General features: G+C 39.9%; 2 protein-coding genes across 2 annotated transcripts; one reads left to right on the top strand and one right to left on the bottom strand.

Moving 5' to 3' along the window:
* Positions 1–2,772: 2,772 nt before the first annotated feature.
* On the bottom strand, positions 2,773–9,067 carry snapin (SNAP associated protein). The gene is made up of 4 exons (XM_059349546.1): positions 8,927–9,067; positions 6,962–7,008; positions 6,748–6,866; positions 2,773–3,932 (listed from the first exon to the last, which is right to left on the bottom strand). Exons 1-4 carry the CDS (start codon positions 9,040–9,042, stop codon positions 3,825–3,827), a joined length of 390 nt encoding a protein of 129 aa, XP_059205529.1. The 5' UTR covers positions 9,043–9,067; the 3' UTR covers positions 2,773–3,824.
* Positions 9,068–9,101: 34 nt separating this feature from the next.
* chtopa (chromatin target of PRMT1a) lies at positions 9,102–15,667 on the top strand. Its single transcript, XM_059349545.1, has 6 exons — positions 9,102–9,431; positions 11,431–11,520; positions 12,591–12,741; positions 14,165–14,339; positions 14,458–14,613; positions 14,732–15,667. The coding sequence occupies exons 2-6, from the start codon at positions 11,456–11,458 to the stop codon at positions 14,932–14,934; spliced, it is 750 nt and encodes a 249-aa protein (XP_059205528.1). The 5' UTR covers positions 9,102–9,431; positions 11,431–11,455; the 3' UTR covers positions 14,935–15,667.
* Positions 15,668–21,784: the final 6,117 nt, after the last annotated feature.

The raw sequence follows: 21,784 nt of genomic DNA, 5'->3' as shown, positions 1-21,784 counted from the left end.
CCACGGTCTGTCTGGTTCGTAGAGATTGACAGGTCCGCGAGACTGTTTTTTTAAGGTGGCGCCGCTGAGATTACCCCCCACTCCAAACCCCCACCCACCCACCCACCCATACACACACACACACACACACACACACACACATAAACTGCAACTGTTATTTGAGCAACACTGCACTGTGTAATGGTCAGTTAGCATATTTAAGAGAAAGACCACTGGAACAGTGCCTCCACCTTGTCTTGGCTTGGTCAATTCAGTCGCAGGCAGAATTTACAGATCTGTGATAAAGCAATGCATTGTTTTGCAATGCTGCTTCCTCGGGTTCTTTAATCAAACCAGTGGTGTAACGTAAGTAAGATCATTAACTTAAGCTGGCAGCTAAATGTGGTAAAAAAAAAAAAAAAAATACAATATTTGCCTTTAAAATGTAGTGAAGTCGAAGTATAAAGTTACATCAATGGAAACACGCAAGTTAAGTAGATGTGCCTCATAATTGTACTTTATTACAGTATTAAAATTTCATTATTATTTTCTAACACTTCCATTTTCTAAAAGGTAGGGTTGATTTTAACTACTTAATATACTGTTATGTGGTTTAATTAAATAAAATATGCATATCACTTTAAATGTATCATGTTTTATGTTAAATCTCGACCTGTAAAGTAACTAAAGCTGTCAGATAAATGTAGTGGAGTAAAAAGTACAATGTTTGCCTCAAAATGTAGTGAAGTAGAAGTATAAAGTTACATAAAATGGAAATACTCAAGTAAAGTACAAGGACCTGTACTTAAGTACAGTACTTTAACATAAAAAACATGATACATTTAAAGTGATGAGACATTTTTTTTAATTAAACCTTATTACAGTATATTAAGTAGGCTAGTTTAAATGAGCCCCATCTTGGGAAGATTCAAATACTGCTTACATAAATGCATCAATAAAAATAATAATAATCTAATAATATATTTGGAATATATAAAACAATCTGGGTGGGTTCATTCTGCATAACGAGTACTTTTACTTTTGATACTTGGATATTTGGATGCTGATACTTTTTTGTACTTTTACTTCAGTAAGTTTTGAATGCAGGACCTTTACTTGTAGTGGAGTAATTTCACAGTGTGGTATTAGTACTTTTACTTAAGTAAAGAATCTCAATACTTCTTCCACCACTGAATGAAACAGAGTGCAATTCATTGTGAATTTTATTATTTATGACAACATGACAGGGATTCCACATTGGTTAGAAATTCTTATATGCCAGTATTTTAAAAAAATGTATTTACCTATTTTATGGGGTCACCTCTAAGTCCATCAGACTGTGCATTCAAATAGAGTAGGTGAATGCTTATGGTCCTCCGATGATCATGCCTTTCCTTTGTCGCAAGTGCCAACATGTCAAAGTGATGATGTGTAAATAGTAGCCACATGCTCCTTTAAATAAGGGGCAGCACTTTAACTTTACCTTGTGTAAGAATCACATAATTTACTCATTTCAGTGATGACAGGGTTCAAGATAGTGCAATGTTATAAAACATGCAATAAACCTGCATTGTCTTCAATAATGTGTAACGGATATTCAGAACTATACTTAAAAGGATATTCTGCGTTTAACAGCATATTGCGGTGGACGGGTCCCCGGAGAGTCTGGCTCCATCTCAGCAGTGATTAGTTGCTCAGCTGAGGCACAGAGAGCAACAGCCTGGCAGAGTGGAGGCACAGGCGGATGGGATGCAGAACACTGGTGGACTCAGGATGTTTGTGGAGGAGGGGCAATAATAATACGAAGGTCACATCCTGTGTCACCCTACAGATTGCCCCCATTAGCGTGACCCTATGGGCTGCTCTCTAGCGCTACTATTGCTTTTAAGAACATCAGCAAGTTTGAATTACTGTCCAAAGCAAATAAGCAAGGTAAAAAAGTTATGCAGAAGCTCAAAAAGTTGAGAACAAGACAATATATATTTTAGAAACAGCAACTTAAATGCACAAGCAATATGTAAGTATTATGTTGTATAATCGTGGAGGCAACTTTCTACACTGTAATTTTCATTTTCATCATCTAATACCAACAGAATATCATTTCATGCCTTCAGTTCCACCACGATGGGCTATAGTAACAGTATTTATTCTATCCAATAGAACTAAGCATGTTTCTCCTGTTCTTCAATATTTACAAAGGCTTCCAGCGACTTATAGAACACACTATCATACAACTCAATAGAGCTTAGATCTTCATGGAGCCATCAGCTGGTAGAATCACAAGTCTGATCCAAAAAGGGTGAAGATGATCATGCTGCACACAGAGTGAGCCACTTATATCTGTGCCATAACCTATCTGAGCCTCTTCCAAATCTAAAGGCACCATTTTCATGTGCCTTTTGGGACAAAATTTGAAAAGCGTTGTAACTTCACTTGTGGACTAATTCTACTTGTACTTTAGTTTATTCAATGTATTCTCTTTCATTCTAATTTGTAAAATCTAATTTTATTCTCTAAGCATCTTCAATGTGTGCAGCTCAGTGTATTGATTTCTAACATTTTGCCATGCATTGTATGTTCTTCTGAATCAAATCCATAATCAAACTTAAAACTTGTAGAACTCCTATATGTTATTACAATGACATTCCTTCCTCCAAGCCAGAACAAGGTGCTGATTATCTGACAAATCTAACAATCATTTGTTAATTAAAGCACAAGTCCAGATGCTGCAAGTGGACATGTGATCAGTTTGTCAGGAATGTAGATGACACAAATGAACATATATGTACAGTATTATCAGATTGCTTCCTGTTGCAGCTTTAATGCATGGTCAAACTGATATATATATACAGAATATTGACTTGTGTCACAATAAAATGCACATTGGATTAAATATTTACAACAGTTTTTCTTAAAAAATACTATCACAAGTGGTGGCAGACATGTTCTGTCAAGTTAAAGTTTTTTATATTGGAAAAATCTTTGTAAACGTTTTTTTCACTGACTCACATGTCAGAAGTACATTTATTATGAATGTTGCATTTAATCATTAAACTGCTGTCAGTGGTGAGAATATTAATCATGCAGACAACATTATTTGTGGTTTAACTGCATTCACTCATATTGACTAATTGTACATAACTGAGTAAACATTGCAGAAGACAATACAGATCACACTAACATGAGTAACAGAGCAGCAACACCGATGCAAATGACAGATAACAATTCCATTGCCCCAGTGCATGCTGGTTAAACATTTGACACACCTTTTTGCAGTGCAGTAATGTATTTATTGTAGTGATCTTAATACAACCCTAAGTGTGCCACCTGGTGTTGGCGTGGTTGTGGTGTTCATTGTGACACAGCAATCAGGTGTATTAACCCTGCTAGTTCCCATGTGGCTGAGCTAGCATCAGTTAGCATCTCACAGCTAGACTGGTGAGAACTAAAGAGTAAAAGACCATTTAACTTTCACTTCATAAAGAGATACTGGGATCATGTGTGTGAATAACCACTTACTAAAGCCAGATAATTGAACAAGGCATGAAGACTAACTATGCTTCCTCCCGGCAGAACAACAGTGAACAATTTGCTAATGGGTAAAAGTATTTATCTTAAGTGTATGATCTGGTGAACCTTGTTCTTCTACCATTTTGTAGCTGCCCAGCACTAAACAGATAGCAGGCAGGATTTTTAGTATGACAACATCAGACAAAGCAGCGCAAAACATCAGCATGTCATGACACAAACAGCTAACTACATGTTCAAGGAAGACTTGCACTCCTTTGTGTTACAGTTTGCAGTCCTGATGTGTCCATCCTTGTCATGACAGTTCAGAAGGTGGCTCAGGGTTTACTGGGGGAGCGGGAGGTGAACACTCCCGAAGCCTCCAGCATGGTCTTTCTACGTGCCGTCTCCTTGGCCACATTGTGGTTGAGTCGCCTCAGACGTTCCTGGGGACAGAGCATATCACTTAACTGTTTGTCTTCTAATGTCCTCTTACTGTCTGTAAACTTGGTTGGTAATTGTAGTTGTAATATAGTGGAATTAGTGGTGACGTAGTAGTATTACAGTACTAAGACAACAAAAACATCAGTGAAAGTAGTAACATCAATAACAGTATTATTGGTAATAATAACACAAATTGGTAAAGTAGTAGAAGAAGTTGTATTACTAACAGTAGTGGTTGCAGCAGTGTTACCGAAGATGTAAAGCTTCATGTGTCCACCTGATGAATGACATTATTTCCATAGTGCTGTTTAATGCCGGTACATTTACGACTCTGTAACATCTCGCCTGCACTATGAATGCACCTGAAGCAGGATGCTGGGATCAAGTGATTCCACTAATTTTACGCCTCCAGAGGTAGTCACAGAGGAGGAAAATTTTTGGGACTGTTGGAAGCGGGACCACTATGAACGGGCCATCCCGTTAAGGCGGAATATTTCATGTCGCGCATGAGATCTAACACACACCTCCCACTGTTCAGCTCAGCAGCATGCACAGCAACTGCCGTTGCTAACTGTGCACAGTGTCCGGCGCTTATCGTAAACAAATCGGCATGGCTAACTGTGCACTGAGTGTCTGGTGCTTGTTGTAAACAAACGGGGGTCGCTAACTGAACAAATACTGCTGAACATACACACTGTACTGCTACAGAGCTAACTGTTAGCACTGTGCTATTGTGCAGCACTGCTGCTGCTCTGTCGCATGCCACTATTGTCTCCTTCCACCTTTTCCGCGATGCCGGACTGCACTATGAAAGGGCACGAATATCAAGCCTGAGCACGATCACAATTAACGATCTAACGGCGAAAAGCCGGCACAGGTCTTTTCAGCAATATAGCGGTACATTTGCGACACTGCACAATGAAAGGGGGCTTTTGTTTTTGGTCTCTTTATCTGCTGAAGGCTCCACTATGTTCAACAGCACGTAGGGCTGTCAGAATTCTCCAAAACACAAGTCTATTGTACCAGGGGTAGGGCTGGGCAATAAGACCTCAAATCAATATCACGATTGATTAAACATTTTACCACAATTATGATTAATGACCCATGGTTTGTTTTGTTTTTTAAATATACTCAACCATTAAAGCAGGGTTATTTTTTCCAATGAAAGTGCGCATATGTCATGATTTTAAAGAAATTAAGAAAACACACATAAATTAACTATTATGTGGTCATTTAATGAATATTTCAAACTGAAATCAAAGCATTGCTAGAAATTAAAATGTCACATTTAAGTTTTGAAGTAGGAATCAACTTAATTTAAACAGAAAATAAATACATTTCTGCAGTGTTTACATTTGACTTTTCTTTCAGGGTCTTCTTCCCTGAAGCCAAAATGCATCTAAACGAACGACATGGCATTTTTCTCGGGTATAGGCAGCTGGAGTTGCTCAGCTGGCTCCGTGTTTGCGCTCTCAATCCGGGAATTTAATCTAAATAATCGCCATTGGCAAGATTATGTTGGTTAGAGGTTCTGATTGTCAGTTTTGACTTTTCGATGCATTGCCCAGCCCTAAACAGAGGTGTCAAACTGATCCCTGAAAGGGCCACAGGCTGCAGGTTGTTTTGTTTATTTTAAAGATATTTTTTGGCCATTTTAAGGCTTTATTGAAAGTGGGAGAGACACAGAGTGAAAGGGGGAGACAGAGGGGAAGACATGCAGGAAAGGGCTCCGAATTGGATTTGAGTAAATTTGTATTATAACCTTGACTGTAAGGTCAGTACTGAAGCCTGCCATTGTTAGAACATCAAGACATTTGTAAAGATCAACAAGATTAGTTTTATGTCCTGACAACTGTCATTCACATTTTTAAATGCTTCTTTAAAACGTATGCTACATTGTGTTAAGTGTGATATACCTGCCAGATTTCTGGAAGGTACCACACTAAGGTCATTTGGTCAAATGTTCGAGTCTGACAATGCTGCTTTTGAGCTCTATAATTAAAAGAGAAAACTCATTTCACTCAATTTTTCAGAATTAAAAATGGTGACACCTCTAGCAGCTAGTCTTCAGGTAATGTACAGTAGCCTAGAGCAGCTATTCTCAACATTGGGGTCCCGACCCCAATTGGGGTCGCGAGATGATTTCTCGGGGTCGCCAAATCATTTTGAAAGTCAGCCCTGTCTCCACTGTGTTAAAGTGTTCATGTGTAAATGTGCTTTAGTCTTTTTGGTCATTTAATGTCATTCTGTGTCTTTTTTGGGCATTTTGTGTCATTTTGTGGTCAATTTGATTCTTTTTTGGGTAATTTTTTGCCTTTTCTGACATATCCCAAAGTATCAAGTTCTTACTTTCCAAGGAGTCTCTGGCTTGAAGCTGACTGTTACACACTCAGGAGGTCAGAATGGACCTTATAGCAAAGGACTTCGATTAAAAGTAACAATAAAATATAAAAAAATCTATATAAATGCACAGACAGAGAGATGTTTTAGTTGTTGTCTGCTTTATTATTTGTCCAAAATTCGTCGTATCAACTGAGTTTGTATGATCTAAACTGTGCGTGTGAGATTCTGTTCAGTGAGCGGGGGTCGCGGACAACATGCATGTTAAATTGGGGGTCGCGACTCAAAAAGGTTGAGAACTACTGGCCTAGAGGAGAGCAGTGATTGCAGGATAGAAAACCAAAAGCTCTGCAGAGCTGAGAGAACTGTGTAGTTAGCGATTACTCTGGGTTTGACATTATGAGTGATAATAAATGAATATTAAAAGAAATATTAGTGCAGCTCTTAGAAGTCCCACACCGAATGCTTGCCACTGACCTGAGCATTCTGCAGTATGTTGTTTACTAGCACGACTCTTCGTCTTGCATTCAGCAGCTTCTTTACATAAGGGTCCAGGTCCAGAGCCACCTTCTGATGTTCATTTATCCGGCATAACTCTGCGGAGAACGCACCAAACCAATGATAAGCAACACAGGTTATTTAATGTTCGGTTTATGTTACAGGTGTTATAAATACTTATACAATAGATTACCTGTGGCCAGATTGTCTATGTGTTCTCTTAATTCTACCTGGCTTTCTCTGCAAAGAAGAAAGAAGCTCATGAATCCAGAGGAAGGACAGATGATAAAGTACTGACTCCATCTGTGATTATTATCATTTGGAAACATGTCAACACACATAGAAGTTACAACATAATAAAGGATTTTTTTTAGTTTGGTCTTAAATGTATTTAAAGAGGAACATGAGTCTGTTTTTTATGTCATTCCACAGCACCGCATCTTAATAGACAAATGAGAATTTAGCAACAGAGGTCCTACAGAAAGCAATATTTATTTATTTATTTATTATTTGTTTATTTAAAAAGGGACACTGCATGGCTCTCAGTCGTACCAGAATTAGCTACTAGCTAAATTTCATCTGTAGTCCCTGGGCAGGAACAAATAACATAAATCTAACACAAACAAACAAGCATTTCAAACAGCAACAACAAAGTTTCACACTCTTAAAAACACAATACAACACAGGACAACAGCAAAAATAAAGTCACAGTATTAAGACACAACACAAAACAATGTTAAAATAGAACACTAAAGAGATTGCAAAATAGTGAGCTAATGTTTGAGTTCATAGTTGGTAGGTGCATGATTGAGTGGATTTAAGACATGATTTTATTTTAGATTTAAAACCAACGAATGTGCTGATGTCTCTGATCTCATTTTCTACTGAGTTCCAATAATTAGTGGCTCTTATAGAAAAAGCTGATCTGCCAAACTCAGTACATCTGCGCTGTACTGCACAGTGACCTCTACTGGTCTTCCTAGTTGTTCTCTGTTGTCTGGGTGCAGTGATATAAACTCCTTTAAAGGAGGAGCAGCCAGATTATGAATCACCCTATACACCAGGGGTGTCAAACTCAAATACACAATGGGCCAAAATTTAAGACTTGAATAAAATCGCGGGCCAACATTGAACAAATAAACCTTTTAATATATACCAAACATGTTTTGCTTTAACATGAAATATGGAACCAGCAACGCTTATAAACATACAATATATAACTAAATAGTGCAGACATGCAAAATCAAATTTCAAATAAAAAACACATCAATGTCATTAATTTACAATAATAATATAATAATTTGGTATTGCCCCAAATTTGGCCCACGGGCCAGAGTTTGACACCCCTGCTATACACTAAGCTAACATCGGCAAGACACACTACATTTTCAAAAGTCAAGAGTTTGTGCTTTTGAATGATATTGCAGTGATGATGACTTGATGGCTTTTTGTCTAATACCTTGAGAATACACAAGCCTGTCAGAAACACGACATGACAAGTATCATGATTATTAATGTTACTTCAAAGTGTCATTAATGTTCATGACACATCCCATGTCATGTTTATGACACGCTCATGACACTCTTATGTAGACACCTACAAAATAAAGTGTTACCATATCTTGCTCAAGCCACAAAGGCATGTCAAAAAATTGCCTTAGTAACATTTTATTTTGACTTAGGCATAATAAATCCACTTATGTCACACACTTGACATAGGCCATTATCTTAACGGGGTAAAATCACATGATCTGATCAACTGAGGATGTAGGCGATTTTACCATAGGTGGCCGGCGTCATGAGGAAATGGTTTAGGCACACAAAAAAAAACAATGTTGGCAAAAAATGACTTAGGCGATTATTTTAGCAGTGTGACGGGTTATATCCTGAATGTCTGTATTTCTCTAGTTGTTAATAAAGATCTGAAATAAAATAAAAATAAATAAATAAACTTGAAGCATAGGCATTGGCATGACCATTAACATATTAAAAAACAACAAGGGTCCTGGACTGGATAATGAGGTGCAAATGTTTAACAATAAACTGGTGATACAATAACAAACAGCAGCGGGTCGACATACTGGGAAGTCACGGGACTTGTCAATGGTTTCCAGTGCTGCTGTCAGAGCGACAGCCAGCAGGTGAGAGTGATATTTACCTGACCGAGTGCACGTGCAGGTCGAGCTGCTGGATAGCTGGTCTCAGGAGGTCCAGCAGACCCTCGGCTACGGGGTCTTTGCCCGAGGAAGTCGCCACCCAAGCCGCTGCCGCCATTTTAGTAAACTATCACTATCAACAGCCAGACCGGAAGCTACGTCACCGTGACGTCACAGTCATAAGAGCCTCTCCATTTTCCTCTCGCGGACACTCATCACAGCTAGCAGCACCATTTTAGAGACGCAGCCGAGAGTCTGTCTCCTGCGGTGTTTGTTTGTTCAGACAGAGCTGAGAACATAGATAGAACTGCTCATTTCTTAAAGCGCTTATATGGGAATGAAGCATATTATAGGTTATATTTAAACTCAAGAATATAAAGACAGCCCACACAGCCACACCGTGCCGGCACAAGCTAACGTTAGCTAGCTGCTAAAGCTAACCCCAGCTAGCTCTAAGGCTAACCCCAGCTAGCTCTGAGGCTTTTCTCAACCGACGCAACGTTCATTGTAAGTAACGAACATTTTATTAAAGGTACTTGACTTGTTTTTTGGATTATATAATGGTTAACACACATGATTACATCTGGAGTTAACAAGTTGGGCTGCTACTGTAGGGAGGGACAGTTCAACGGCCCGCTGCTCCGAAAATACACACCGGAGTGTTTGGACTACTGTCGGCCGGAACTCTCCAGAGTATAGTGGTGGAAAGTAACTAAGTACATTTACTCAAGTACTGTACTTAATTTTGAGGTACTTGTAGTGTACTTGATTATTTCCACATTTGTAACTTTATACTTCTACTTCACTACATTTAGAGGCAAATATTGTACTTTTTACTCCACTACATTTATCTGACAGCTTTAGTTACTTTTCAAGTCAAGATTTAACATGAAAGACATGATCAATTTAAAGTCATGAGACATTTTTTTTAAATTTAACCTCATTAGGGTATATTAGGTAGTTAAATTTAAAAAAAAATAAAATAAAATGCCGCTTACATAAATGCATCAATTCAAATAAAAATACATTTAGAATATATAAAACAATCTGAGTGGGTTCACTCTGCATGTTGATGCTAGTACTTTTGCTTCAGTAAGTTTTGAATGCAGTACTTGTACTTGTAGTGGAGAACTTTCACGGTGTGGTATTAGTACTTTTCCTTAAGGGAAAGTAAGGGATCTGAATACTTTTTCCACCACTGTCAGAATACAGTAACTTTTTGTTCAGTTTAACAAATCAGGTTTCCCTGTTAAACAGATGATACTCCTACGGCACATCATATGACTTCATGACTCATAAAGACAAGCTTGATCTAGGCTTATATTTGACTTCAACAGCTCTTCTGTTAACTAAGATTTTTTTCAAGTAAGACGCTATGGTGGGATGTTACATTTTGTCCATGTTAGCATGAAAATGAGTGAAACATGACCTAAATAGCTCAGTTTCCTCACACAACAAACATAATCGAAGTCATGACTGGTCTTGATTTGTTACGGAGGACCATCAGAAAAGCAGTAATTGGCAACTATTTAGGAAAGGGCAGACAATTTAACAAAACACTGTATGTCACCATCACAAAAGTCTGTGCTGAAGCCAGTCAGTTCAGTGCTGTTCTCTGCTCTTCTTTTAATGAAGAAATATTCTCCATTTCTGATACAACTGGTGCCATTCGCTTTCTGTGCCACATTAAACCTCTTCAGGAGTCACTATTGTTTTTAGAACCAACAGTCACCTGTGTCTCTGTGTCACATCAGATAGCTGACTGTTGCCAGCAGCTCCTCAAAGGATGCTGACTGGTTAGAACCTCCAGCTGTGTTTCTCAAACGCATAACTTGGTTAAGGGTGGGAATCAAAACGTCCTCCAAAGAGAATTACAATTCTAAAATGGCATGCAGTGCTACAGTCCCCCAGACATTGAAAAGTAACAACTTTACCATTTAGTGTTTTATTTGCAAGTCTTTTTTTAACCGTTCAGAGTCCTGAACCCAGCAGTGGTGTTTTCAGCATAGTCTGGATTCCACAGCGATTAATTTAAATTGAAACCATTTTAAAATAATTGTAGAATCAAAAATGTTTGCCTTCAACATTTGAGACTAGTTTAAGATATAAATGTCTAAGCCCAAAGATATGAATAAGCTGATTTTGTCTGATAAAATCAGTGTTGAGTGTCAAGCTACTTCAATATTGGATGAGCAGCAGAAAATATAATTTGAACCTCTGAAATCAATGGTCAACCCTGGCTCAAATTGAGATACGTCTACTTAAATCTTTCCTAAGTTGTTCTTCGGTAGTAGAAACAGTGATTAGAGATAGAAAGCAAAGCTATCAGAACCAACCTACTTAGTGTTAAGCTCAGTGTAAATGATATCAACATATATTGTGTTGTGCATTTAATGTAATGTTAAGTCAAATTTCCTCTGATACCATATGTTATTTCAGTCTAAATTTAGCTTACCTCACTTCTTATGACCTCCTATTGACGATTTATTTTCCCCTCTGTTTCTAGGAGCCTGCAAGCGAAGTCTGTCAAAATGAGCGCAGCCTCCTCCCAAAAAGTTGTCCTGAAAAGTACCACCAAAGTGTCCCTAAATGAGCGGTGAGGCGCCACGCACCCTGTCAGCAGTTAGACACCAGATGCAAGGGCCATCCTTGGCTTGTGAAGGTTCTAGTGCTCCCTACGGAAGTCTACTGTTGGGGACCGGACCTGAAATGGATGCTATTCTGACTGTCCCCAGTGTGTGCACTGCTCACTCAACTATGATGGTCCTGTCAACATTTCTTGATGCCCCTGCAGAGTTAAATGTGATTGTCACATGTAGCAGAAGGGGCTGGTCCAAGCCAAATATCTTGTATGAGCAGTGCACACATATAAACAAGGGGAGAGGGTAGTGGTCATGCTGGGTAAGCCTTGGTTAGTCTATGGTGGACCCGACCACGGTCCTGCAATTGCCATGGCACTCCTGCTCCCTGTTAACATACACAGCAGAGTATACACCGCCTATAGAGGGGTGAGGAAGGCTTAAGCTAAACCAGGAAGAGGGGCACTCTTAATCCTTTCTGCTGCTCTGAAACCAGTGGAAGTGAAGCACATGCTCCTTTCTCCTCCTGTTCTGTCATTCTTTCTTATCTTTGCTCCGAATCTATAAAAGACCAGGTACTCAGTCCAAGCTCAGACGTGACAAAGAGCTCCCCTTTCCCCATCCATCTCTCCTACCCTCCTGAGTCTCTCAGTGGTTTAACCACAAGTCACGGTCTGTGCTGTAAGTGGCTGAGTGGCCAAGCACTCCTCACGTCCAGGGCCTCTGCTGCTGCAGCATGATGACACCCCAGCCAGTCAGCTGGAGGCCTGTAAGTGGCAAACATCTGGCACCTTCTCTCTGCTTCTGTCCTTCAGTCTGTCTTTGCACTGTAAGTTTTCCTTATCTTAGTTTTGCCTTTCTTCTTGTGCTTGTTTGAAAACACATCGGATTGTCATGTGATTGAGAAAGGAAAAAAATGGTGCCAACAAATGGAACATAAGTCTTGCATAACAAAAAGCCACCACAGTCTGTGGCTTCATCCATAATATGAGAAATGACTTGATGTGGAACCCTGCTTCCTCCTCCTCTGTATATCCCCTCTCCCCTTCTTTTACTTCCTCCCTCTTTTTCCCTCCCACCTCTAAAGCTTCACTAACATGCTGAAGAACAAGCAGCCCACTGCGGTAAGCATTCGAGCCACCATGCAACAGCAGCATTTGGCCAGTGCCCGCAATCGCCGGCTGGCCCAGCAGATGGAGAACCGGCCTTCGGTGCAAGCTGCTCTGAATCACAAGCAGGTGAGGGCAAAGATCTGATAAGCTGAGTGTCAATGGACCGTTTTACCATTGAGACCCATGTAGTTAACTGTAGGCACCTGCATCAATACCATATTTGTGTAAATAGTTATACTGTATAAAAGTATTTACTTGGTAGACTTGGGCACCGAGAACTGGTTCCAAATCTCATTCAAAAGGATTTGTTAAAAATGTCAAAGTTGGGTTCTGCTTATCGGTTTCTAAACTACACGATGTCGCTCTTTCTGGACTGGAAGACCCTGCGCAAAGTTATTTGTTTTGTTAAAGAACAATGGAAAGAGTTACGATCACACAAGTTGGCTCTTCACAGCCGCAACTGTTTGTTTGCTGTGCAGCCATCTTACCTCACCCAGTGGATCCAGCAGCATGTAGCCGCTGCACATACGGTGTCCAGAAGTCCTGGTTTATTCAGGATTGTTGCAGTTTTAAGCTGGGTGACCTCACAAATGTCTGTAAAACACTAAAATATCCAAGTTTATAACATTCACTGGCAAATTGTCCTGCTGACCTGCATGTGTCTGAAAAAGACTGCCGCTGCTTCTGCGCTTTTCCAGACACATGGAATGTGTCTCCTGCTGGAGTCAGAGATGATGGAGAAAAATCATAAATGGAAAATCATCTAGCTTCATTGAAGCCAGGAGTGTGGAACTTTTGGTCTTCACTGTAGTATTATGCGAACCAACTGCATGAACATCCTGCATGGAAACAGACCAAGCACTGCCCCAACTCGCATTTGCTGAGATTGAATGCAAGTTAGGAGAGGGGTAACATTATTTTAGGCTGTTTGCCAGTTTTACTGATTGTTATTTTTGCAGTCCATGCAGTATTGTGTGAAAAATGTAAATTAAAGGTGATTACATGTGAGCTGTCCTCTCCCTGTCAGTGATCTTTGGATTTGGTCCTGAACCCTGCAAATATCAGCTCTATAAATAAATCAGTAATAATTCTTCTGACATTTAACAATGGTTCATAGTATGGCGATGGTGGTTGGCAGAAGTATGATGAATGAGTGGTAGGATGCTGCACATAGCCACAGCCATGTGTAATGACAGCTGTTCTGGTGCTGTTTGAGAATCTCTCCTAGCCAACAGTCAGTAAAATGCTAATTGTCAACGACGGGTCAAGTTACAAGTCTCAATATGCAAATAGAGTTTAAGGCTGTTTCTTTATCCATTTCTGGTGAACTATGGAATCGAGGCTTGGTTATATTCTCCCAGCTCCACAATGACAGATTTATTAAACTGAACATAGGAATCAGGAGTATTTGCAACTTTATAAATCTGACTAAAAGAATGAGTATGCACATTTCTGACTTTGTGTGCGCTACCACTGTTTGAATGTGGCTTTCATTCAGTGACTTTAACCATGTGTCGTCATAATTGCATCCTTGAACAACTTGTGTCAGAGCCTGAAGCAGCGTCTGGGGAAGAGCAACATCCAGGCCAGGCTGGGCCGGCCTGTCGGCGCTCTGATGCGCGGAGGAGCTCCTGGAGGCAGAGGAGGAATGCGAGGGATGAGCAGAGGAGGCCTCAGAGGACGAGTCAGAGGAGGAGTTATGAGGGGAGCTCTGTCCCTGAGAGGTGTGTGTCCGCCACCTCACACAGTTTCTGGCCTACAATGTGGCTGTGTGTGACTTCAGCTGCAGGGTTCTTGTTTGTGTTGGCTTTGCATTGACTGATGTGTCTTTGTGTTGCCCAGGGAAGCGAGTGTCTCCTACAGGTGGCCCCATGCGAGGTCGTGGTTCTGCGGGCCGCCTGGCAATGCGTAGAGGAGGTCGCCACCGTGGAGGACCTGTTGGCAGAGGAGGACCTCAGTCCCGAGGCGCGCCACGAGGAGGAGGAGGAATAGCCAGAGGTCAGATGATGACAATGTTACTTTCTCTAATAGTGGAAAAACAAGATTGTACATACTTTTCACTTTATGTTAATGATGACCCCTAATCTGGGCTATTGTTCTGTGTGTTGATGGACAGGTCGTGGTGGACTGCGTGGGCGTGGTGGTTTTGCTCCCCGAGGTGGTCGTGGGCGCGGGCGGGGTCGAGGTGTTGGCCGACCAGCCGTGACCCGTGAACAACTGGACAACCAGCTGGACGCCTACATGTCAAAGACCAAAGGTCATCTGGATGCTGAGCTGGACGCCTATATGGCCCAGGCAGACCCAGACAGTATGGAGTGACACTGAAGGACTCTGTCTCTGCAGAACTACAGTCCAGCCCAACTCACACGTGCAGTGTAGTTTTCCACCAGATTAATGGGCTGAGAGATGATTGTGCTTGTAATTTAGATGAGAGTGGTGACAGTCCAGGACTCTTTGTTTTGGAACAGCAAGAGATCAAGGTTTCACTTGAATGTGCTTCAACCACTACTCGATTCTGCATCAACCTGCTCCTGCAAGTCTCTTTTCCATCTGGAATAAGTGTGTGAAGGGACCTTTTTTAAACATTAACAAACCCTACGGTCTAGACATTGTTGTTTTTTTTAATATGTGACCTGAAAAACACTTTAAAACATTTGGGATGTATGTGAAGTGTTTAACTTCTGTTGAAAACGATTTTGAATTACACCTGTTTTTTGTTTTTTTTACATTTATTTTAAATGGGATTTTAGCCTTAGTGTGCTCAGATCTTTGGGTTTAATTAATTGGCTTATCTTGGAAACAATTGCAAAGCAAGACTTTTCTTTATTTGATGAAGATTGTGAGCAAAGAGTTTTTAAGCCAAGTATCCATCTGTCATTGTTTGTATTTAAAACATGTAATACTTTGAAGTTTTTTTTGTTGCTCTGTATCTTCCATCTGTCAGCATTCTTTGGTTAACTGCTGACATTAAGTTCTACTTGAGAGCATTTGTATGACATTATCCAAAGCAAGTAAAATAGATTTTAATTAAAGTGGAAATGATTTCCCTGAATGTGTCAGTTGTGTGAATGTGAAATGGCATTGAGTAAAATGTTAACTGCAGATGAGATAAAGGGAGTCTCAGAAAAAATAATAGAATTAGCCGATAATGGCAGTCAGAAAATGAGCTTTCTTATTGTGCTCCAGTGGACATGGATAGATGACACCTGAGGTGAAGTAATGTGTTTCTTTGTTTCTTGTGTTTTCAATAATTTTAGATGCCTGAAAAGGTAAAAAAACGCGAAAAAAAGCATAAATTTGTGTAGCATAAGCGACGATTTAAGCTTTCTTGAGTTAAAAAAGATGCTTGACTTTGGGGTTTTCTGTCCAGTCAACATGTAAGATTTTCAGACTGAGGAAGGTTCTCGATCAGGCAAGCTCACAGACTCTGAATAGGATCTGTGTTACTGTGACTGAGCTACGTTTCAAGTGATCAATAAGATTAGTTTGTGCTCTGTTCCTTTTTCAAGCTAACATCCATTTGTCCTCCCTGAAGCAGCAGGCAGGGCTTGTTGGGCCACATGGATGCGGGGGTTTGGGTTCTTACACACCTATATATAGCAACAGTTGTTACTGTTCCACATATCTTTGGAATGAGTATTTGCTGTTCAAGTCATTTGTCAAATCACCACCAAGACTCCTACACTTTAAGTAGGTATTTCAGCCATAGAGCAGATAGGAGATTTGAGTATTATTTGTAGTTGTCTGGTTTTGATCCTGGTTTAGCTGCACTTATGTTTGCTTTCACATGTACTGCAACTGCTGCACAAAATACACTTTGAGCCTTTGTTCTGAAAAGCGCTTTGTAAGGAAGTTCATTTTTATTATTAAATCATACATTTTATTAATTTAGCACTTTCCAGAAACATGTTTACAAAGTGCTTCACAGACATTCATTCATTCATTATCCTTAAAATCAGCCCTACCTTTTAGAAAATGGAAGTGTTATAAAATATTTTTAAAACAAATACTGGACTTAAGTACAATTATGAGGCACATCTACTTGTGTGTTTCCATTTATGTAACTTTATACTTTGACTTCACTACATTTTAAAGGCAAATATTGTATTTTTTTACTACATTTAACTGCCACATCAAGATTTAACATGAAAAACATGATTTTTTTTTTTTTTTTTTTTTTTGTACTTTATTTTTATAGAACAAACATAGACAACATACAGAGATACATAGAACAAACAGTTGGTCACCTATACATTCATTCAGATATTACACTGGTAAAGTTACAAATACAATGATGGCTCAATGAGCATCTCTTTCGGACATGTACACAATCCATTTTTCCCAATAGTGCAAGTATTTATCAGTCTGTAGATTTAACGAAAAGGTCATTCTTTCCATATTTTGAATATTGGTCACAATATTGATCCAGTCGGACTCCGCCGGAGGTGCAGTTTGCAGCCAGCTGCGAGTAACAGCTTTCTTACTAGCTGCTAATAATATTTTTAAAAGATATTTATCTCGCCCCAATATATGGGGTGCAATATTACCCAGGTAGATTGAAGAAAAAGAGCTGTTGATTACATCACCAAAAATGTTTTTTACTACTTGTGTAATCTTTTGCCAATATGGCTGAATAGCTGAGCAGCTCCAAAATATATGAAAGTGGTCTGCTAGTTGTTCACCGCAGTTCCTCCAACACAGTCCCCTGGCTGTCTCCCCTGTTTGCACACATTTTAACTTAGGGGTTATGAAATATCTGACCAGATTCCGCCAGCAGAAATCTCTCCAGAGACCTGAACTAGTGGAAGTTGACTGCACTGAGCATATATTCATCCACTCTTCTTCTGTGATGACAGTTTGAGATTCTTTCTCCCATTTTAGTCTAATCTTATCTGTTGAGTGTTTCTTGTTAGATTGAATACAGGAGTACAATTTCGAAACAAGTTTCCTATTGTCCTTTTTTTTGTACATGTCAATAAATATGTCAATTAAGTTGGTCTCACTTTCTGCTGGTGGTTTTATCTGGTCATTATAATAAGACCGAATTTGAAGATATCTAAAGAAATCCATTTTTTCCAGCCCATATGTATCCGAGATTCTCTGAAAACTATCAAATTCACCCTTGGACGTAATTGAGCAGTAAGAGGTAATTCCTCTTCTATACCAGTGTTTAAACCTTCCATCAATCCTTGTGGGCTTGAAGTCAGGGTCAAAGACAACCCATCTCAATAACTTAGACTGTCTTTCAAGTGATGGTGACCTACATTCCTTAAACCAAATACGAAGGCAAACTTTAGACCATTGATTCAGGCCACTAGAATGCTGCTCATACAGTGTTTTACAACCCAGAATAGATTGTAATGGTATTTCTAATTGTGAAGTTTCCAAATCCTTCCATTTTGCTGAATAATTTGGGTTACAGCAGCACGCCAGTGGTCTCAATTGCGCTGCCTTATAATAGTCTGCCAGGCATGGTAGTGATCTGCCCCCTTTCTCTTTGGTCAGTTGTAGTGTTCTGAATTGAATCCTTGGCCTTCTCCCTGCCCATACGAATCTTGAGATCCACTTATCCCATTCGTTAAATTGCATTTGTGTGATCATTACTGGGAGGGATTGAAAGAGATATAAGAGTCGGGGAAGTAGGTTCATCTTTATTGTTTCTATCCTATTGTGCATGTCCAAGGGCAATTGAGACCACCTGTCGATATCTGACTTGATGGTTTTATTTACAGGCCCAAAATTGGCCTCGTATATTTTGGATAAATCTTTAGGTATTCGGATCCCCAGATATTTAATCTCCTTTGAGTTCCATTTAAAGTCAAATCTATTCAACATGTCTTTTTGCGGGGAATAATTATAACTTAAAATTTGAGTTTTTTGCACATTTAATTTATATCCAGAATAGGTTCCAAATTCTTTTAGTACAGACATCAACCTAGGGATGCTAGTTTCTGGCTCTGTTATTAGCAATAAAACATCGTCCGCATATAGACAAATCTTTTGCTCCGAGCCCCTGACCATTATTCCTTTTATTACCGGGTCATCCCTGATTGACTGCGCTAAGGGTTCAATGAATAGGGAGAAAAGAGCTGGACTGAGAGGACAGCCTTGTCGGCAGCCTCGCTCCAGGGCAATAGGCTGTGACTGATGTCCGTTGATTTTTATCCTGGCATTTGGGGAAAAATATAGGGTTTTAAAACATCTAATAGAGTCTTCTTTAAATCCAAATCTTCTCAGCGTCAAATATAGGTACTCCCAGCGGACCGAATCAAACGCCTTTTCGGCATCTAGACTGAGTACTACAACTTGTTCTTTCCCTTTAGTCACATGATCAAGTATATGCAGCACCCGTCTGATGTTGTCTTGCGTTTGTCTATCACACACAAAGCCTGTTTGATCTGGGTCCACTAGTTCTGGTATAATATGTTCTAATCTTTTAGACAGTATTGACGCATACAACTTATAATCAATATTCAATACAGATATTGGTCTATATGCACTACACTCTTTTTTATCCTTACCCTCCTTATGAATAACTGAAATGATTGCTTCACTCCATGTTCTTGGTGGTTCAGCTTCTTTAAGTGTATGGTTAAAGCAATCCAAAAGTATCGGTACTATTTGTTCTTTAAAGGTCTTGTACCATTCGGCTGGAAAGCCGTCGGTTCCCGGTGCTTTGTTAGCCTTCAACTTAGAGATTGCCTTTTCTATTTCTTCCCTTGTGATATCTGCCATTAGTGTTTTATTCTGTTCTTCACCTATGGAGGGCAAATCTAGTGATTCCAGAAATGTATTTATTTCCTGAGGGCTAGTCGAATTTGGTTCCCTGTATAGTTCTCTGTAATAATTTTCAAAAACGTGTTGTATGTCCTCTAATTTGTGGCATGTTTTTTTTGTTCTAGGGTCTCTAATTTCAAATATGGAGCTCTCTGCCTGTTGCTTCCTTAGCCTCCATGACAAGAGTTTTAAGGCCCTAGGGCCACTCTCATAATACCTCTGCTTAACAAACTTTGCTTTTTTCTCTAATTCCTCTTCATAGAGGCCATTTAATTCCTTTTTGATAGTATTAATTTTATTTAGGGTGTGGGGATCTTTCCCTTTTACATGTTCACTCTCTAGTACTTTAAGTTTTTCTTGTAAATCAGACATTTTTTTACATCTTTCCTTTTTCTTATGTGATGTGTAGGCAATAAGCTTCCCTCTGATCACTGATTTAGCTGCATCCCACAAAACACTTGGCGATACTTCCCCATTATTGTTATTATCCATGTATTCTTTAAATTCCTTCTGTACATAGTTCTTGCACGTGATATCATTTAAGGTACTTGTATTAAGTCGCCAAAGAGTGTTTTTCTTCTTGTTGTCTAGGTGCAGGGTTAGATAAACAGGCGAGTGGTCAGAGACATCACGAATCCCTATACTACAATCTCTGAGTCTATGCCTGTCCGAATTATTGGTAAAAAAATAGTCAATTCTTGAGTGCACTCTGTGACTTGCTGAGTAAAATGTGTATTGTCTAGCTGATGGGTTGAGCTCCCTCCATACATCAATCATCCCAAGCTCTGTCAACAAACTCTTTATTACTCTAGCGTTGGGAGCGGGTCTCTTCGATGTGTTAGAGGAATCTAGTTTACATTGTAGCTGTGTATTCCAGTCACCCCCACATATTAGAACTCCAGTGGCTTCAGTGGCAATCAAATTAAAAATTTCCCTAATACAGGAAATTTCCTGACCAGGTGGTATGTACACATTCACTAGTGTAACTTCTTTCTGTTCAAGATACCCCTTAACAATTACATACCGACCCTCTTTATCACAGAGTTCAGAAACCACTTGGAAATTCACCCTATTAGGAATCAAGATTGCTACCCCTCTTTTTTTCCCGTTTTTATAGCTTGAGTAAAATGTATTTTTAAAACCATATTTTTTTAGCTTTTCATGTTCAATCTGGTTGAGATGGGTCTCCTGCCAGAAAATCACATGCAGTTTCTCCCTCTTCATCTTTGCAATAACCTTGCCCCTTTTTGTCGGATTGTGTAGGCCGTTTACATTAAGAGTAGCTACCCTATATTCCTGACATTGCATTTAATCTCACAGTTAACACAGGTAAGTGAATGAAATACTTTTGGTGACCAAACTTGAACTATTTTTGAACTGTAAAACAAACTTGAAACATTGAGTAAGGAAAAACTCAAGTGAACCTCCATTTTGAAGTAATCTAATACTTCTTAAGGTGGGGGGAGTAGTCTAGTGAATCACCAGAGCCCCCTCTTCAGTGCAACTTGTAAAGTCCCTGCTCCAAGGGTGTATTTGTGCACTAACTTCTTCAAAACCCCAAACTCTTTCCCGTATATGTCGGTCAATCATAATCATTTTAGGGTTAAGGACGATCTCACACAGCAATACATCAAAGACTGAAATTAAGAGCTGGTGGCTGTATATAAATGAAAAAAACAAAACAAAACATAGAAACAGAAATAGGTGAGGTTCAGTCTTACGGGGCGGAGGGAGGGACAACTACAAAACAACAGGTGATACAGATTCTACTCCCATCAGCAGTAATGTTATCCCTCCGTTCCGTGATCCCAATGTCATTACCGGTTCCTTTTTTTTTTTTTTTTTTTCTCCTTCCTCCCTCTTTTTCCCCTCACTTTTTAATAACTTTTCTCAGTCGGGACTCTGCCCTTACATTACACAATCTGTTACCTCCCGTTTCCGTTATCGTCGGATCTCTCACGACCGTTGAAAGTTTCGCAGCCTTTCCTTGATCTTCTCTTGGTGGGATTGGGTGCTGGCCATGGTGCTGGCCGTGGTGCTGCTGGCTGTCTTCGCTACGCGCTGCCAGGTGTTTTTCCGTGCCTTCTCCGTGAGTCCGGATTCAGCCGTGCTCCCGCGCTCCAGCGAGAAGCCTCTCTTCTTCAAATCCTCCGCTGCCGCCGCTGCACTCTCGTACGTTACCGGTCCGCTGTCGAGGAAGACTCGTAGCTTGGCTGGCGGTGGTGTCTGAAACCTTATCCCCTTCTCTCGTAGAAGTCTCCTTATCTGTGCATACGCCTTTCTTTTTGCCAGTGTTTCTGCGGGGTAATCATGATCGAAATAAATCCTCCTTTCGTCGTAGTAAATCTCTCTCTTCTTCCATGCAGAGTGCAGCACCAGCTCTTTGGTTTTA

Source organism: Centropristis striata, chromosome 14 (assembly GCF_030273125.1).
Source record: "Centropristis striata isolate RG_2023a ecotype Rhode Island chromosome 14, C.striata_1.0, whole genome shotgun sequence".
NCBI classification, from domain to species: Eukaryota; Metazoa; Chordata; class Actinopteri; order Perciformes; family Serranidae; genus Centropristis; species Centropristis striata.
This window is presented reverse-complemented; position numbering and strand designations above follow the sequence as displayed.

What these genes read in the sequence shown, in the direction of transcription:
- snapin (XM_059349546.1), bottom strand. Translation starts at nt 9,042, where the DNA reads ATGGCGGCAGCGGCTTGGGTGGCGACTTCCTCGGGCAAAGACCCCGTA. An exon ending in CATAGACAATCTGGCCACAG is followed by an intron (nt 6,867 to 6,961) that starts GTAATCTATTGT and finishes CGTTCTCCGCAG; the next exon opens with AGTTATGCCGGATAAATGAA. An exon ending in ACATACTGCAGAATGCTCAG is followed by an intron (nt 3,933 to 6,747) that starts GTCAGTGGCAAG and finishes CTCTGTCCCCAG; the next exon opens with GAACGTCTGAGGCGACTCAA.
- chtopa (XM_059349545.1), top strand. Translation starts at nt 11,456, where the DNA reads ATGAGCGCAGCCTCCTCCCAAAAAGTTGTCCTGAAAAGTACCACCAAA. An exon ending in CTGCTCTGAATCACAAGCAG is followed by an intron (nt 12,742 to 14,164) that starts GTGAGGGCAAAG and finishes AACTTGTGTCAG; the next exon opens with AGCCTGAAGCAGCGTCTGGG. An exon ending in GGGAGCTCTGTCCCTGAGAG is followed by an intron (nt 14,340 to 14,457) that starts GTGTGTGTCCGC and finishes TGTGTTGCCCAG; the next exon opens with GGAAGCGAGTGTCTCCTACA.